Source organism: Chelonia mydas, chromosome 8 (assembly GCF_015237465.2).
Source record: "Chelonia mydas isolate rCheMyd1 chromosome 8, rCheMyd1.pri.v2, whole genome shotgun sequence".
NCBI classification, from domain to species: domain Eukaryota; kingdom Metazoa; phylum Chordata; order Testudines; family Cheloniidae; genus Chelonia; species Chelonia mydas.
In genome coordinates, this window is record NC_057854.1 from 11,646,578 (window position 1) to 11,666,296 (window position 19,719).

The 19,719-nt window shown below is 40.7% G+C and overlaps 1 protein-coding gene across 8 annotated transcripts in view; it reads left to right on the forward strand.

Annotated features, from left to right (window-relative positions):
- Window positions 1–15,565, forward strand: part of LOC102937851 (core histone macro-H2A.1) — a 71,448-nt gene extending 55,883 nt beyond the window's left edge. For all 8 annotated transcript variants that reach the window (XM_007053576.3, XM_007053578.3, XM_007053577.4 and 5 more), the window contains exons 7-9: window positions 4,254–4,343; window positions 7,712–7,886; window positions 14,832–15,565. In XM_007053576.3, the coding sequence (XP_007053638.1) occupies window positions 4,254–4,343; window positions 7,712–7,886; window positions 14,832–14,997 (431 nt within the window). In that variant the 3' untranslated portion in view covers window positions 14,998–15,565. The remainder of the gene's footprint in view (window positions 1–4,253; window positions 4,344–7,711; window positions 7,887–14,831) is intronic.
- The last annotated feature ends 4,154 nt before the right edge of the window (window positions 15,566–19,719 follow it).

Here is a 19,719-nt window from a genome sequence, read left to right on the forward strand (position 1 = left end):
GCAGTGCTCATGTGTGCCCAATTAAAGGGTACACCAGGATTGTTTGTTTTGGCTATGTAAATACCTGGACGTGAATAAAGTTGGGCCAGACCCCTCAGATTTCTGACTTAGATCCAGTTTCCCCACTGCTCACCAAGTGTGAGGTGTTCACATCTGACATCTTGGGGGTAGCCTATCTGGAATTTCTAAGCTCATACGTTCAGTCATTTGGTCACATTTTACATACAGCCCCATTGTATTTGTGGCTTTCGTGAGCTGTCTCTGTATTCTCATGTACACTTGCATAGACATGCTACACCAAAGAGAGAATGCATGGGAGGCAGAATGACTCAAGGAGTTCAGTTTAATTTTTTATTCTTTAGATTCACATGTGTAACTCAATATTTTTAATCACATAATTCCCTGATAAGCACCTTGTATCTCAATGAATTTAAAGCATTTCTCAAATTTTAGAATAGAAATGTAGACAGAGGAGGGAGCAAAAGAGTATTAAATCTTACTGAAACTGCCTGGAAAACTTAAGGCAGAATGGAATAATCCAAACTGGAACTTTGAACATTAAGGTTGCTGCTAAGAGTAGCAACCTACCCCTTGTGACAAAGTTTCTCCTCTACCTTGGTGGGTCTTGCGCTTATTGGTGGATTTGCTCGCCTTGGAGCTTCACGACGGCCCTCAGCTTGACTCGACCTTTTCTGAACCGTCAGTCCAGGTCGAGTCCTCCTGTGTCTGACCAGGAGTTGGGAGGTTTGGGGGGAACCCGGGCCCGCCCTCCACTCCGGGTTCCAGCCCAGGGCCCTGTGGAATGCAGCTGTCTAGAGTGCCTCCTGGAACAGCTGTGCGACAGCTACAAATCCCTGGGCTACTTCCCCATGGCCTCTTCCCAACACCTTCTTTATTCTCACCATAGGACCTTCCTCCTCGTGTCTGATAATGCTTGTACTCCTCAGTCCTCCAACAGTCCACATTCTCACTCTCAGCTCCTAGTGCCTCTTGCTCCCAGCTCCTCACACATGCACCACAAACTGAAGTGAGCTCCTTTTTAAACCCAGGTGCCCTGATTAGCCTTCCTTAATTGATTCTAGCAGCTTCTTGATTGGCTGTAGGTGTTCTAATCAGCCTGTCTGTCTTAATTGTCTCCAGAAGGTTCCTGATTGTTCTGGAACCTTCCCTGTTACCTTACCCAGGGAAAAGGGACCTACTTAAGCTGGGGCTAATATATCTGCCTTCTCTTACTCTCCTGTAGCCATCTGGCCCGACCCTGTCACACCTTATAATAGGATCTAACAACAGGGATCACAGCCTCATTTTACCACTGAACTTAACCACATCACCACTGTCCACACAGTGCCCCTTAATGCCGGGGATGTTGTTTCATTATTGGCTTGAAGGGAAGAGTGTTTCCACATGATGAGCACTTCCTGCAACACCTTGGGTTTTCCTAAAAGACCTCTCTTCCAAGCAATGTCCAGGCAAACCCAATTCTGCATAGCTTATTGGAATAGCAGAGACAACAGCCTGAGCTGGTGCAGCTGTAGACGCGCTGGCTAAAGGAAATTACACAGAAGCCTTAAAAGTAAAATACAAGAATATTTTGTATTTGAATAATATGCTTCTAAAGACTATAAGGTTCAGCTAGCTAATGTACTCGTCTCTTACCTTTTGAAGAGATGCTTTTGAAACTAGTGGACAAAGAAACTTCTATGAAAACTGCACTGATCATGCTTTCATCTATGTTCTAATTACATCTGACTGCTGGAAGAAAGAATAAAAATGCACAAATGCTTAGCTTCCAATTATTAACTTTTACCATCCGTCTAACAATTTAAATGTACTGTGGGTTTATCCTGAAAATTTTACAAGCCTAAATTTCTGCTTCAGTTGTTTTTCAACACTGATACCCATGCCTGCTTGGAAAGCATGAGATAATGACCTTACTCTCATGGAAGTAACACATATTTATGCCTGTGAGTAAATAAGCCACTAACCTTGAAGCTGTGAAGCAAGACTTTCACCAAGAACCTTACTAATTTAGAGGAAAATGATTGAATACAATATCCCCTTTTCTAGACACAGCTCATAATTGCACAAGAAGGTAGTGAAGTATAATGCAAAATTAAAACTTCACTATCAATTAAAAAGGCTAAATTTAATTTAGGAATAAATGCAGAAATTAGTGTTGATCTGTATGAAATACTTTTTCTTTTCACCACATCTGCAAGGAGATAAGTATTTGGATTGTTCCATGAAAAGTGAAATCATAATTTTAAAAAAATTGTTTTTATAGATTTTGTTTTCACAGTAAATGAATCCTCATCAGAAGGAGTAGAAGCCCCATCTCTTGACACAATTAAAACTTGATCCAGACAAAATGCCATTACATGTACAACAAAGCTATAATGGCAGAGTGCTGTCACTCAGTGACCTAATATCCCTTTTCTGTCTTTAGATTCTCTGAGGTTGTGCTAGAGGGTACATGGTCCATGCACAGTGTGTTCCCCAGTTCTGGCCAAATTCACCAACAGCCCCAAATGGGCTGGGTGGAGTGAAAGCCCATTTTCCACCATCCCTTTACACTCTGGAGTGGCTGCACAGGAGGCGGTGCTAGCTAGGCCTGTTAAATAGCAAATGGCACCCCCCTCCATTCTTCCAGCCCTATCAAGATATGTTTTTCAAAGGCATAATGCTTTCAAGCACCTCTACTCAGGTGGTGCAACTCGCCTTTATCCCCAGTTGGCTCTGATTCAGGAGTCATCCTGATTCTACAACTATAGCTATAAAAATGTGCCATTTGGAACACATGTAATGGATGTGCAGGTAACTTCTGAGATATCATAGAGGTAATCAGGAAAGTTGCACTCATTTGTGAAAATGACCCTAGACCAAGATATTTAGATGTAAAGTTGAGATGTTTACTGTGAACAATTTAAACCCTGAACTACAGGATCTGAGCTTGCAGTCCATACTTGGACGAAATGCCCAGTGTCAGTCAGTTATAGCAAAAGAGCATAGGATGCATATTCTCTAAAATTATTAGCATCCAAATGCAATAGAATAAGCTGTATTTAACAAAAGCAGAGTCAAAGTCAAAAAGTCAGTAGACAACAGTTATTTAACAAACTTTTAATATTAATTTTGGAAGACATCTAATGATGTCAAAGAAAAGCAGTCTGCTGCAGTGCTGTTAGCTCTTAGAATTGTAGCCCTGTTTAGCAAAATGTATCTCGTAGGAGGGTCTCTGCTTCACTGAGCATACAATATGTGCATTTCCATCAGAAAATGCAGTTTTCCCCTCCTAATCAGTAAAATGAATGGGCTTCACCAAATAAATGTGTAAATCTATTACCGTTTCTAATTCTGATTTATTTTTTTTAAATCAGTTTTCAAAGTAATATCACAAATCAGAAACTTTGATACCACTTCTTACTTTGCCTATCTTATAATAAATGTGCACAGTGCTAAATGATTTGGGATGCTTAAGTAGTTAGGGAAATGTTTTCTTCGGCTATTTTTATATTAATATATGAAACTAGAGCTGCAAAATAAGATCTAAACCATTTCATGTTGGACTGCCTTTGTAGACTGCACCTTTTGTTGCCCTGAAACACTGCACAGCTCTCTTCCTCCCAGAGCGACAGTGTCCAGCTCCTTAGCAGTAGTTAGAGAAGTTCGTTGGAGGAGTATGTTCCTTAGAGATTCTCCTTATTTCTGAGGCTCTTCCTCTTGGTTAAAGGTGGCTCAACAAGCTGGGCAGTTGCCAAGTAAAGCAGCCCGCTGCACTCACGAGACTGTTTCATTCCTGGTGCCACCTGTTGGGGTCAGGGATCAAGATCAGGTGAGTTTCAAGTTCTTATTGTGGCAAATTGCTCTTTAAAACAATTTATAAAAGAAAGGGGAACTGAATCCTAGGGGAAGAATTATGAACCATCAGTCACCATTGAAGTAGCCCATGAAACAAAGCACGGTACCAGGAACTATGTGGTATGGAGGCAACTAGGAATGTCACCACACATGTTGACATTGAAATCAGAATATGAGTGTTAGAGAAAGGATACAAATGTGAGGTCCTGGTGGGATTTATTTTTAAATGACTAGTTAACTCCAAAGTCCCAAAAGGTTTAGATCTTACTTTGCAGTCCCCAAAAAGATGTTTGGGCAGAAAAATCTAGGCTATGTGACCACCTAAAACAATGAATCACATGTCTGCTTTAGTAACTCGGGAACAGACGGATAAACTAAAATATGTCTTTGTTCAGGGAGCACTTTGGAGAAGAAAGGTGGCAAAGAATTTGTGGAGGCCGTCATTGAGCTTCGCAAAAAGAATGGGCCACTGGACGTAGCAGGAGGTGAGGCTTACATCTCTGAAAATGGGTGAATAGAATGTCTGCATGCATTGTGATTTCTAGTTGACTTTCAGTTTGGTTTTATTCTATATTGTGTATAAATCGGTCACAAACAGACTCATTTGAACATAACATTTGCATGCGTGTCTCTCTTCTTGCATGACTCCCATCAACATAGTTTAAGTATTTTAGTGTTCAGAGGTAAAAAAAAAAAAAACCAACACAGAATCCACCCTAAAGTGATGGTCAAGTGGTGTGGTAGTGATATCAAAAACTCAAAATTAATTATTTACAAACATATATTGATGCGTGTGATTGATAGCGTATGCCTGTATACATATGTATCTATGTACTTAAAAGGCTCTTTAGTGCCTCAATACAGCAAAGCACTTAAGCATGTGAGAAGCACATGCTTAACTTTAAACACATTTTCAATTCCATCCTTATTCAGCAAAGCACATACTTACATCCCATTGACCTTAATGAAACTTGACCACATGCTTAAAGTTAAGCATCTGCTTACGGACGTTGTTGAATCGGGACCTAAGTCATCTGTATAAATGTGATTCTTTCAAACAGTTTATGAATTTTTGATGCCCAGTTATCAGGAACTTAGCAATATGAGTAAATCTCACATATGGGCAATAAAGTTTGATGAATTGCAAAACGTACTATTAGGCCATCTGTAAAATTGTTGATATATGTTGTGAATAAAGAATTCTGATTCTGCCATCTGTGTTTACACTGTAAAAATAAATACAGTGCATGCAGTTTACTAAATGAATACTGACTACAGCTAGGACAGAATTTATGACTTGGGGATATGACAGGAAAATTGATGACTGTTTATGTCTGCTGTTTATCTTCACTTTTTTTCTTTCAAGTTGCTCAGTTTTTATCATGTCACACTCACTGCACTGTCCTCATTTGTCCAAACTTGAAAATGGAGACGTACATTAAAACATAATGCTTACTTTGTTACTAATGGTTCTTGTTCCATGAAAATTATAGAGTGAGCTGTTCCCATATTCTTGATTGACTACAGTACTCTACAGTATTTCTTATTACTGTATAAACCAGACCCACAAACCCAGGCACACTGTGCTCAGCATAGTATCTGAGACTGCAGGGAAAAGTGGCTCTCAGCCACAAATCCACTTCCCTAATCCTGGCAGCCTGGGCTCTGTGAGGCCAGCAAAAACTGCCACCTCCAGCTTGTGACCACCAGAGAAAAGTGGGTTCCAGTCATGCCACCAGCATCCCCTGGACATTTCCCTTATCTCTGGGGATTCCTGTTCCATAGTGGAGACTAAACCATGATTATCTTCCTGGTGTATAGCTGTAACCATAGCAGAATTCTGCACATAGACCTTGTATGTTTTATAGAAAACTGTAAAATACTTCCTCTTTCAAAGCACTTTAATTTGAAATAAGGGCAAATTGCTTTGGATAATTAACAGTTGTCCTCCAGAGTCCCCATTGTTCCATCAGAAAGCTCTCTCCATTTCAGAGACAGTAAAACTAGTCAGGCATGTCAGCACAGTATTTTCCTCTTGCAGTATGAAGGTATTACAAGTGAAGAGAGGCACTGAAGTGGTCACATCAGAGTCACACGATACATAAAATTCCACTGACTAGGGATGTGTCAGCTGGCTTTATTAGATTTTTCTTGGATTTATGATGTATTCTGAATCTGCCAACGTTTTAGAGCTAATTATGCCAAAATTGCCTCTCACTGAAGTTATTCAGTATGTTGAGGATCTGCAGGCCCCAAAGTGCACAAATGCTTGTGCTTCCATTGCCTCTTAGAATTTACCCCGCTGCAGTCAGAATTCCACATGCCAAGGTCTATTTTCTCTTTTTTGCAGCACCTACAGGATAATATCCATATGTGATAACAAGGCTCCAGGAGTTATTGCCACCATATTGTAATAACAAAGTGCTCCAAAAACATACCAGCATGGAATAGAGAATTTCTTGCCAATAAGAACATTTGCAGGTCTGATTGTTAGAAGCAAGCTCCCATTTCATACCCACAATTTTGTGGGCACAGATAGCTTCAGCCCCAGATGCAGTTAGATGTCTGTCTGACTGTGAACTGCTATTCAAGTTTGTATTGTGTGACTAACTTTGTACTTGAGCCTATGAATAGGCATTTTTTAAATGAACCAAAGTAAGTAAAATAAAATTCCTGTATTTTCCACCACTGAACTGCGGGGCAGAATAGAGACGCAATCTGGCCCTAAGCTCCCTGGTATGCACGTAGTCGGCTCCCTTCTCTGCACCCAACCAGAGGAAAGTGAGAGGTGGTGAGGCTGTAGCCTTGCTTCCTGCCCTGTCCTCTTGGGAGATTTGTGCTCCCAAGTCACAGGAACTATCTCTGCACTCCCCGAGCCTGGAGACTGATTGTCACTAGTCCATTTGTGGGGTGTCCTTGTGTCCCTTGCACATCTGTGCCAGGGCTGGGGTGCCAAGATATAATTAGCATATAAAATGCCCTCTTCCATTCCCTGGCGCGCACACAAGATGAGGTCTTCTGATGTATAAATCAAATGCTGTAAATTCATAAATCCATACTGGACAGTTGTCTCATTAAATAATGAAAGCGGTAAACTAGAAAACTGCATCGTATCAGTCATCAAGGGTGAGGTTATGCATGCGACAGAGAAGTTTTAAGGTAACATCAATCCAAAACTGTCTGTTGAAATTAGACAAAATACACTCTCTCATACTAAATCAGAAACAGACTGCCGCATTGGCAGTGAATAAAAGAAACCAGTTGCATAATTACTGTAGCTTTTCCTGTCGATTTATAGATACATCATAATCTTTGCATTTGATGACATTTGGGCTGCAGTCTAATCAAAAGCTGGCTCAACAAATTGTATATTAACACCAACCTCTAAAGATCACAGAGGTAGTTAATCTGAGACTGGAACAACATTCTGGCACGTACGGTAACTTGACAGTACCATTACAATAAAACAGCGACCCTGTAACAGTTTTATACTCCAACAGACAACCCAACTTTGTAACATATTATCTGATAAAATAAGAAGAAAGTTGCAATAAAGTGCCCACTTCAACTTTATGTGTCCTCTAAATCGCCAGTGATAGATTTTGTTCTCTAGTCATTGAGGTCTATTATAGTTGTAACTTACAAATTACTGCAACAAAACGTAGTAGCAAATGTAAAACAGTCTATGTAATCATGTTATCTCTTCAGGCTATTTGATTTGTATGATAAAGGATCCGCTGGGATTACAGCAGTGCCTGTAAGCTGTTTACTGTTTTAATTACACTTCCACATGTGTACTTTTTAATCCTGACAAGATGAAAGCAATTAAATTTCACTTTCTGTTTCTTACTAGCTGTTGTCAGTGCAGGCCATGGACTGCCTGCTAAATTTGTGATCCACTGCAATAGCCCAGGTTGGGGTTCAGACAAATGTGAGGAGCTGCTGGAAAAGACAGTGAAGAACTGCTTGGCTCTGGCAGATGAAAAGAAACTGAAGTCAATTGCATTTCCTTCAATTGGCAGTGGCAGGTAAGGTTGTCATGCAAACCTATTACCTAACTTGGTGTGGGTCAGATTTTCTAATGCAACCCCACATCCTCCAGTCCTTGGACATAACTCCCATTGCTGCAATATTGATTTATTCTTGTTCACCCACTCAATTCAGATCTCTTTAATGAAATTGCCCCTGGCTTGTAGACTCATTCAACCAGTAAATCACAATTGAAATACTCTTGTGAATCATAGTTCAGGCTTGAGCAGGTTTAACAATAATCCCTGCAGAATCATAAAGTACACAAATACGTTAAAGTGAATAAAATGTATTTTTATGAGTGCATTAAAATATTTTAAATTAACACATTTTAATAATCTAGCAAAAACTTGAAAAATAAACATGAAGAAAAGGAATCTATTTTACCAAGATTTAGTGTGTAATTAGCCCCACCTGCCCCCACCATATGTCGTATGATAGCAACGAGACATGGCTTAGCGTTAGTCTAAGTATCGGGGTTCAAACACCTAGGGTATGTCTACACGGCAGTGAAACACCCGAGGCCTGCCCATGCCAGCTGATTCAGGCTCCTGGGCTCAGGATGTGGGGCTATAAAATTTCATTGTAGATTTTTGGGCTTGGGCTGGAGCCCAGGCTCTGGGACACTCCCCCTTATCCCCCCGCCACCCCCCCAGAAGGGGCTCTATTTCAGTGGGGAATTGATTCCTGTATATCCTTCATACAGTGTAAAGCAATGTTGGATCCTTTGAGATAATTTGCACTATAAAATGTAAATTATCCTTGTCATTTTTATTGAAACAGAAGGGACACACATCATACCAGGTTTAAAAATACAAGTTAATAGGTCATACAGAAAGACTGTTGGCATATGTCACTTTAAGAGGATGTAAGATTATGCAGCTTCAAGGAGACTTTGTGGAGAACAATGTTTATGCAAAGTGTACTCCTTGACATGGCAGTCCTTACAAAACAGAACATTTGGGTCACCAAATATGCAGTAGATTTAAAACAAACAAAAGGAAGTATTTCTTCACACAGTGCACAGTTAACCTGTGGAACTCCTTACCAGAGGATGTTGTGAAGGCCAAGACCATAACAGGGTTAAAAAAAAGAACTAGATAAATTAATGGAGGATAGGTCCATCAATGGCTATTAGCCAGGATGGGCAGGAATGGTGTCCCTAGCCTCTGTTTGCCAGAAGCTGGGAATGAGCGACGGGATGGATCACTTGATGATTACCTATTCTGTTCATTCTCTCTGGGGCACCTGGCATTGGCCACAGTCAGAAGACAGGACACCGGCCTAGATGGACCCTTGGTCTGACCCAGTAGGGCCATTCTTAGGTTCTTAAGTATACTTTTTTTTCAACTGGATGACTTACAGAAGCCATTGTTACAAGGAGTGTATTGCTGTTGAATAGAATGAAATCCCAAATAATCATTTCATTCATATTCAGTTGTGAGCCTGTCTGACTGACGGACAAGATTTTGGGGTATATTCTCTTGGTATGTGCATGTAATTTTCACTGAAGCCAATGAGAACGTTGGGGATTGCAGCCTTTAGAACACGAGAGAGATAAATACTTAGCTGTTTTCTTTAATTAAAGTGGGGAAGGGGAATGTAATTAATTTCTATGAAGGAGAATATATTCGTTCTGTCTCTACTGTTGTTTTGTAAAGTAAAAGGTTTTTGGTTTTTTTTAAATAAATAAAGCTTTTAAGGACAACAGACGCCAAAGGCCGCACATGCACACAGCTGTTCTGGTACAGACATCTGCCAAACAGACATCACCCAATAAACCCACGTAAACAGCTTCATTCTCTTTTATGGCTGAGGAATGGGATTATGTGTGGGCAGTTACAATAAATCATTTTGTACTTCAGGGGGGAAATAAAATGGCTTGCTTGTAGCAGTCAGATGCTCAGCTACAGCCAGCCTCCAGAGAGCACAAGTCAGGGGGTGCTGTGCAAAGGGGCTTAAAGCTCACTGTAGCATGGCCCTGGGGAGAACCATGAGGGAGAGAAGTTCTCTAGAGGTTCAGTGTGAATACAAAGTCACCCCCTCTGAATGGGGTTTTATTCCAGGGCCTCTGACTTTAAATCTGTCTTGACACCAGTTTGGCAAAAATCTCAAACTGCAGGTTTACAAGAATTAATCTCAAAATACAAATAGTGCAAAGCTATATAAGTAATTCCTGTTTTCCCTGAAAGCCCCTAAGCTGGTCTCTGGTCAGCACCTCACTCCCCAAGTCTCTCTTTGCTCTTTCTAACATGTTGACCCTAAATAGACTCCCTTGCATCTAGTCAGCTTGCAGACGTGAATGCCTCCCTGGTTGTTGTTTATTTGTATTACCACAGCACTTACAAGCTCCAGTCACGGACCCAGACCCATGCTAGGTACCGCACAAACACCAAACAAAACAACAGTACCTGCCCCCAAGAGTTTAAATCTAAATAGAGTTTACAATCTAATCCTGTAGCCCTCTTAATCCTGGGAATTAAGCCCCCAGAGCTCTGCCTGTGTTCTCTTTTGGCATCTGATTGGGACACCATTGGGGTGGGGTGCAGCAGGATCCCGGGGGCGTGCCAAAAATTGTACACTCTATCACACTCCTTTGCTCCTGGCGCTAGTCTGCATAAGTCCCCCTACTGTACCCCTGTAATAGAAACAGACTGAAGTCCTCTCTAATTTATATCCGTCTGAAACATCCACAAGGGACCAGAGAGGGAGCTGGGGAGTGATGGAGTACAGGGGCATACTGGCCGGATGCCTTTTTTTTCGCGAAGCCAGCATCCGGGAGGGTAAGTTGTATAAGAGCTCCTATGACAGCTTGTGCACCACCATTGGGTTGTTCCTATATAGGGATGCGCCTCACTAGGACAGCTAAACTAGCTTGAGGAAACCTGTTCTGATAAGAGGCGAAAAGCATGGGCAATTTCATGTCGTCAGGTTTGAAATATCCCAGGCTTACTACAGGCAGCTTGTCCAATATCCCATTATGTACAGCACAACCACACAATGTCGGTTAGAATATGTTTTATGATAAGGTATTCTGTGTAATATGTAGTACGTGGCACAGGCAACTGCCTTCTGGCTTTGCTGCTGCTTCTTCCAGCATATAATAAGAGGAAGAATAAAACAGTATTTATTGGCCAGATTCAATGCAGGTATAATCCAATGCTAAGAGAGGTAGCACCTGTTAATGCCAGGGGTGAATTTGGCCCTATATCTTCAAAGTGCTGGACAAACACTAACTAATTCCCAACACTGTTGTGCAGTTTGTAAGTAAGAAGTAGTATTCCCCTGTATTACTAGTAGGTGAGTATCTCAATAACTCCAATACTACGATAAGGCTTGGAAGGATTAGTTTTTTATCGGTAAATATCGATAACCTTCGATTTCACCCTAGACACACAAGCTGACAGAAAACATTTCCATTGATGGTAATTGAAATTTATAGATAGGCGGAATAAGAAAAATGCTGCTTGAGAACTTATTAGAGTTTGATTGAAGGCTAGTTACTTTGTTTATTTTGACACGTGATGTTGACAATTTGTGTTTTAAGTTATAAAACTTAAACTGTTTAAATTTCAACATCTACCATCATTAAATAATTATTGTCTGACCATCGTCCCCCATCATTTCCTGCAACTGTGAACATTTGAATCCATAATAATTGGGGAAAAAATGCCTAAAAATAAACATAGAATCATAGAATATCAGGGTTGGAAGGGACCCCAGAAGGTCATCTAGTCCAACCCCCTGCTCGAAGCAGGACCAATTCCCAGTTAAATCATCCCAGCCAGGGCTTTGTCAAGCCTGACCTTAAAAACCTCTAAGGAAGGAGATTCTACCACCTCCCTAGGTAACGCATTCCAGTGTTTCACCACCCTCTTAGTGAAAAAGTTTTTCCTAATATCCAATCTAAACCTCCCCCATTGCAACTTGAGACCATTACTCCTCGTTCTGTCATCTGCTACCATTGAGAACAGTCTAGAGCCATCCTCTTTGGAACCCCCTTTCAGGTAGTTGAAAGCAGCTATCAAATCCCCCCTCATTCTTCTCTTCTGCAGACTAAACAATCCCAGCTCCCTCAGCCTCTCCTCATAAGTCATGTGCTCTAGACCCCTAATCATTTTTGTTGCCCTTCGCTGGACTCTCTCCAATTTATCCACGTCCTCCTTGTAGTGTGGGGCCCAAAACTGGACACAGTACTCCAGATGAGGCCTCACCAGTGTCGAATAGAGGGGAACGATCACGTCCCTCGATCTGCTCGCTATGCCCCTACTTATACATGGATATTATCAATTGAAATTATAAAAAAAAATCAAAATCTAATTCTGCCAAGCCTAACTATGATGTAAGCATTCTCTTTGCTTAAATGCAAGAGTGGCTTTAAAAAAAATAAAAACTTCCCTTTACTATGTAAAACTTTCTTGGGGGGGAAAAAAGAACCTTGTTTCCTTAGGGCCTGATTCTATTCTCATTAAAGATAATGGCAAAATTTTTAATGGTACGGGTTTTTGACCCTTTCCTAATATTTTCCAAAAGGCAAAAGCAATTTAAAAACCTAAATCACTGAAAGTCAATGGCTAAAATTTTCAAAATTGCCCACTGTCTTTTTCCATGTACCGAGTACTGTTGTTCCCTATAATGCGTCTCTTGTACAACAGAAAGCAGCCTCTGTGGCTACTAGTCACTCACGTTCCACATTGTGCATTCTTATTTTTATTCCAGTGCCGCTTAGAGGCCAGTATCAATGTCCCAAAGCTCTGATGTGCTAAGCACTATGCAGACGCAGAGCAAGAGACAAACCCTTGTCTAAGTAGACCGCAATGGCTAAAGGCGGGGAAGAGAAGTGGGTACAGAGAGGTGAGGTGACTTGCCCAGTGGGCACCCTGCGGGTCAGTGGCAGAACCACCCGGGATTCTCAGTCCAGTGGCCTCTCCGCTACATACGCTGCCTCCCCACAGTCCATCTATCCTCTCTTAGCAACCACAGTAAATGAGGGCCTTATAACAACCAAAGTGCCTCAACCTTTAATCTGCCTGTCAGGAAAGGTAGTAACGCACCTGTAGACGCTTTTCCCAGAAGTGGCAATAACTTCACAGTGGCAGCTGTGGGGCTGACAGGAATGAGAGGAGGCCCAGATGTTTCTCTGAAACCAAACTGTCAGAATGAGGGAAACCCTAACTTTTGTGCTCAAAGGCCCATGCTCCCTTCAGCAGTGTTGTGGGCCCACCCAAACCTCTCCAGTGATCGGGATAGGACAGATTACCCCCATAATCACTGAGGCCCACGGCCTGCCATAATCTGTTCTGCCTCCCTCTTTTGGGGCCATGAATAGGGTTTCTTTGGTTTTACAGCTATAGGAAACTCCTGCAGTCTCTCTGGTTCCAGTGGAGAAGGGTAAAAAGATGCTGAGATAGGAGGTGGAGAGTTCTTTTTGCAAGCCCTCATTCCTCCAAAGCTGTACCCCAGCTCGAAGGTATGGTGGGGAGTTGGCTCTTTGCAACAGATCAGTGTTTCTGCAACGTGCGTTGACCTGTTGTGTAGCCAGCCTATGTGGCCTTCCAAATCTATAGAGCCCAGAAGGTCAAAGAGACATTCTCCTGGGTTGGGTCAGCTGTTTCCAGTGGAGCTTAAAATGTGAGTGGCTTTTTGTGTATATTTCCCAATAACAAGATGTGCAAAAGACTTGTCACATATAGTCAGCACAGCCAACATTCAGATCTGTTATCTGACTGCTGCAATGTAACTAGGTGGTTGCGGTTTTTTGTTTTTGTTTTTTTTTAGACAGGAGATTTTACAAGATTTTTACAGAGCCAAATGGCTTTCATAAAATAGATTGGGTTGAGCTGGAATCCAGATATATGGAAGAGGATGTGACCTGGAGTGGCGCAAAACATTTGTTTGAAATCTGTAGGAAAATTCTAGTGTAAAAGTATTGAACACCTGTGGCGGGTCAGTATAATATTTACAGTTTCCTGTGTCATGTAAATCTTTAAAAATACTTCCTCCATCCCATTCAGCTCCTTTCTTTAGTACTTCATTTCTTCTGTCACCTGTCTCATCTGATTAATCCAGCTGCTGCATAATTACTATGCACAACTGTGTTTACATTAGGAGACTGTGGACCAAATTCAACAAACTTGATGCAGAAGGTTCAAATTACCTTGGCTGCAGCCAGCCAAGCCCCTTTTGCCTATCAGAGAGTGACCCAACTAGAGAATGGTTTTGCTGCTGTTTTCTGAAACCTGGGCATCTTCAGCCCTCCTACTACGGTAATTATAAAATTTAGGAGACGAGATACGAGGTAATGTTTAATTTAGGTGAGCAAGTCTCTCACATTTATGCCCTTCTCCCACTATGTAACTTACATGGCTTTAACTCTGAATTTCAGAGAGGCCTCATTAGGCCTCCTAGTTGGCAGGCAAAAAGTATCTTAAGAATCCTTTATACCACTTAAACATCGCTCTGTGAAATTCTCACAAGGGATTGGGAGTCACAACTAGAGGGTTCTATTCCTGGACCTGCAAATATCTTTATACACAAACAGCTTTGCTCAAGTCCTTTGGCATCTGTGTGACTCAGTGTACCCATCTGTTAAATGGAGATAATAAATAACTTTTTCACTGGGGCCTTGTGAGACTTAATTCATTAAGGGTTAGGGTGTAGAGAGATTCAAGATCTTTGGATGAAAGTTCAAAGGATTATTGTTTTAGGAGTATTTTCCTCCACAAATGTTTTTTAATTACTGGTGCATTTGAGCTCTATGTCTAAATAGCTAAAAAAGTGTTAAAACCTAAATTCCATTTGGAACTCACACACTGTTACTTTGGAGTTTTAATTACTACACTACATAAGAGACTTCCTAGATATTGTTTGCAAGTTGCAAGGCTAGTCTATTGAAAGCTTTCTGTGCAAGTCTCCTTTTCTTTTCTTTTTTTTCTTTCCCCTAGAAATGGCTTCCCGAAGCAAACTGCTGCCCAGCTGATCCTGAAAGCCATCTCCAGCTACTTTGTGTCGACAATGTCCTCTTCAATCAAGACAGTGTATTTTGTGCTCTTTGACAGTGAGAGTATAGGGATTTATGTGCAGGAAATGGCCAAGCTAGATGCCAACTAAGCCTAGAAAGCTACAATACCAGCCCTCCTACCTATTCTCTCCCCCTGCCCATCCCCAGTCCTTAACTCATTGTGAGGCAGAGCTCCCCTTATTTTAAATTTCGCTCATATAGGGGAATAAAGTTTTTTTTGTTTTGTTGGTTTTCTTTGGGTGGTTTTTTACTTTCTAAACTGTTTTTATGTTGGCACTGATGATAGTTGGCATTACTGCTGTTAATGCACTGTATTCCAGGCATCGTCTGATTTTTAGTGTAATCTAGGAGATTTTATAATTTTATTTTAATGAAGTATTGATTGATGCAGAAAGTTGTTAGCAGTCTGTAGTCTTTTACTTGTGGAAGAAACCGGCAGACCCTATTTTGTAACTGTGTTGTGGTGCTTTATCAATACATCGCGTGGCGTTCCTTTCATTTTTTAAAAAAAAGAACACATGCTACAAAACTAATTTGTTTGTTTGTCTGAATGATGAATCTGGGGGAAAAACAAAACAAAAAAACCTCTGTTGTCCTTAATTATATTTGCAATTTGGAATTTGTGTGAATTGATTTAGTAAAATGTTTGAACTGTTACAGTTGGTGTGTTTGAATTATTTTTTAATCCTTTGTTTGATACACCTCAGCGGTTTGGGGGGATGGAATGGACGATAAAATGCACTGGGCTTCCATCCAGATTCCAAACCAGAATACTTAAAACCTGGTGCCCAGAGGTGCTGAACACCCGCAGTTCCCATTGACTTAACTGCACTGGTGAGCGTGCCGCACTTTGGAAAAGGAGGCCTTTGTAAATTGAAATAAGTCGTCTCATTTTCTGGTAGGTGCTTAGCTTGAAAGTCCATGGACATTTAGTTATCATTGATATTTCAATCAAAATGTGATGTTATAATTTTTGAAGCCCTCCCACACTGTTCCCATGTGTTTTGAAGGTAGGCGGGTAATTTGTTAATCATTGGTACTTGATTATAAAAATCGATATATAGGATCCAGATTAGTTCCAGAGAGCTAATAGTAGCCTGTTTTATATAAAGGGGTTTGTGTTTCCCAAATACAAATGAATCCTTGTATTATTAGCCCAGTTTGCATTTGGTTGCCATATTGTCCTCACAGCCCAAATCAGATCTGTGTAAATACAGTCTTACTTTACAGCAGTCACTGGTTTGTACTTTGGGGGTGGGGGGGAAGTTTCAAAAGATATAGGAAACCTACACTATATTTCATAGGACTGCTATCCCTTGGTCAAAAGTTTTTCCTTTGGAACCTTGTGCTCATTTTGTCTGTCTTCTAGACAGAAAATGTATGTTTATGCTTGTTCAGCAAATTATATTTGCTGATGAAACAGATTCCTTCAGATTCATTCTGGCCCAATCCAAAAGCCCGTTGATAGAATGACTGTTACTGACGTCAGCAAACTCAGAATCCAATCCTGGTCAGAATTTGATTGAGTAATTATCAGATATGTCTGATTTATGGTCACGTGACCTCTGTTGAGATTGCTTGTCACGGTGTGCTTGTAATTCCGATTATATAGAAGTGTTACAAAGTGCAGGAAAAATAGGTAAGTTTTCAAATAAGAAATAATTAAGCAATAACAGCCTCAGTGGGGCTGTTTGTGATTTTTGGGGGAAAGGGGTGTGGAGGGAGGGAATAAAGTAGATAATTTGAGCCAGAGAGAGAGAGATTTGAAAGTTTAGTTGTCTCTTATCTTTCCTTAAGAGTGTCATGCCACACATTCTTAAAGGAAAAAGATTGAAACTGGAAGTGAAAAAAATCACTTAGAATGGTATAGGATTGAAATAAAATGTTTTGCTTATACTGCAGTGACATTAGTTCTAATCACTATGAATTCTAGAACTGCATTTTGCACAAACTCCACTAGATGTCACTAAAAGGATTGAAAAATAAGTAAAAGCATAAAATACATTTGATTTAGATGTTTTGCTGCAGAGGAGTAAGCTGAATTTGTCAGTGTGGTTTGCATGGACTTTAGGTATATCTGTGACTTCCCTTAACACGGATGGGATGTATACATCAAAACTTGTGTGCACCGTGCTATTTACAGCATCCACAGTCTTTTCTTTGCAGTTTATAATCTAGTGTAATGTTTAACACCAGAATTGTTGAATGATTTTAGAGCAAATGTCATTTCCAAAGGGTCACTGAAAAACACACGTTTTCATTCAGCACATCCAACTTCAATTACAATTCAGATAGTTTCAAAACTGCTTAAAATACCTCACCCCTGTCCCCCCAGCAAAAAAAAGTGTTGAACCAATATATACTATTACTTCGACAACATCAAGGCAAGTACATGTTTTTCTGTTTGTAGAACAAACTGCAATACAATTCAAATTAAAAAGGCTAGTTTGTCTTTGGCTTAGAGTCTAATACACTTACATTGAGTACTCCACAAGCAGTCCTGTCGATTTCACTGCAACTGTTTGTGAAGTCAGGTATTTCTCATCATGAGAATGGCCATCACAATCTGGCCCCTTGTGAATTACACAGGATGTTAATGAATCACAGTGGAAAAAGTCCTTATAGGCAAATGGCCCATCTCCATATGAACAGAAGGTTTGTCCCTTGAAAAACATTTTTCATTGTTTTGTTTGCTTTAAAAAAAAGTCCCAGATAACATGTCTTCCACTGCTTTCCTTGGCAGACCATTCCACAGGTTGATAGATTTCCCCTCACAGGAGCTTTCTTTAGCCTAAATTTCCCCTTTTCTTTAATTCCCTCCAATTAATCCTAATTATGGACCCTGATGTTGCACTCATTGAAGTCATTAGGAATTTTGACTTTGATTTCAGAGCATGCAGTACTGAGCTGTATGCTCCTTTGTACCAACCTAGATCTTTCCTCTGCCGTGAATTTATTCTAACTCATGTCAATAAAAATGATCAACCCATTTAAAATGGGCCCAACGAACTCTAAGTAGTTAAAACTGATTTGGTAATTTTATTACTTAATATTTTAAAGGGACAGTTCTTAACCCCGCATGCGTCAGAGTTGCTGCCTTCCAGCCTCCATACAGTTGGTATCCAGTGCACTTCCACTCTGTGGATGCAAATGGATTAAAATTGGCTTAACAATTGGCCAACTGATAGGTCTCAACGTCATTGTAAATGGGAAATCATCACTGCATGGATGTGTTTCCAGTGGGGTCCCACAGGGACGGGTACTCTATTTAATATTGTTATCAATGACCTGGAAGAAAACATAAAATCATTGCTGATAAAGTTTGCAAATGGCGTTATGGTGGTAAATAACGAAGAGGACAGGTCACTGATTCAGAGCGATCTGGAACACTTGGTAAACTGGGCACAAGCAAGTAAGTATGCATTGTAATATGGCTACGTGTAAATGAATAGATCTAGGAGCAAAGAATGTAGGCCATACTTACAGGATCGGGGCTCTAGCCTGAGAAGCAATGACTCAACAGATTCAGGCAGTCATGGTGGATAATCAGCAGAAAACATGAGCTCCCAGTGCAATCCTGTGGCCAAAAGAGCGAATGTTATCCTGGGATGCAAAAACAGTGGAATCTCAAGTAGGAGTAGAGAGGTTATCTTACCTCTATATTAGCTTGGTGCACTGACTGCAGGAATACTGTGTTCAGCTCTGGTGCCCACAATTCAAAAAGGATGTTGATAAATTGAAGAGGGCTCAAAGAAGAGCTATGATCATTATTAAAGGATTAGAAAACATGCCTTATAGTGATAGACTGAAAGAGCTCAATCTATTTATTTTAACAAAGAGACGGTTGAGTGACTGGATAACAATCTATAGATATCTACCTGGGGAACAAATATTTCACAAGGGGCTCTTCAGTCTAGCAGAGAAAGGTATGACACAGTCCAATGGCTGGAAGTTGAAGCTAAACCAATTCAGACTGGAAATAAGGTGTAAATTTTTAATGGTAAGTAATTAACCATTGGAACAAAAGTTGTGGTGGATTCTCCATCGGTGACTTTTTAAATCAAGATGGGATGTTTTTCTAAAGAACTGCTCGCAGAATGATTTGGGGGAAGTTCTATAAGCCTGTGTTATACAGGAACTCAGACTAAATGGTCACTGTGGCCCTTTCTGGCCTTGAAATCTATGAATTTGTAGATGAACATACAAAGTCCTAGATGCACCTGCTCCTTCCTTGACCTGGTGTGGCCTCACGCCAGAAAACACCAAAGCTCCAAACTGTGCAGAACAGGTCTGTAAGGTTCCCAAATCCGGCCTCCTCTGTCAGCAAGGAATTCGGAAGTTAAGGATCCAGCAGCCATGCTGCACAATCTGCAATATGGCATACATTTTCAGACCCAAACTACTGTACCAGGGTACATCTTTAAAGTAGAAAAACAGGAACAGGAAGTGCTACTACTATGTATATTGTGGCCAGGTTATCCTTGCTTCCAGAACCTTAACTTTTGCTGTTTGTTTTTCAAATTTAACTGGGCAAGCTCCATTTGCCCCTCCCCACCCCACCCCACCCCAAAAAAACCACATTCAGGCAGGACCAAGTATGGAAAGCGTCAGACCCTAAAGTGAATGTTTTTATAAGATTGTTTTTAATGTGCCTGCCACATGAATGTTTCAAAACAGGAGGTTAAAAAGGAAACTGTTTTGCAACCTTAACTATGGCACTTACTATTAATTCTGTCTGAAACCCTTTTATAATGGGTCTGATTCTTCACTCTGTTTTTACTCTGATGTAGCTCCATGAACTTTCTACATTG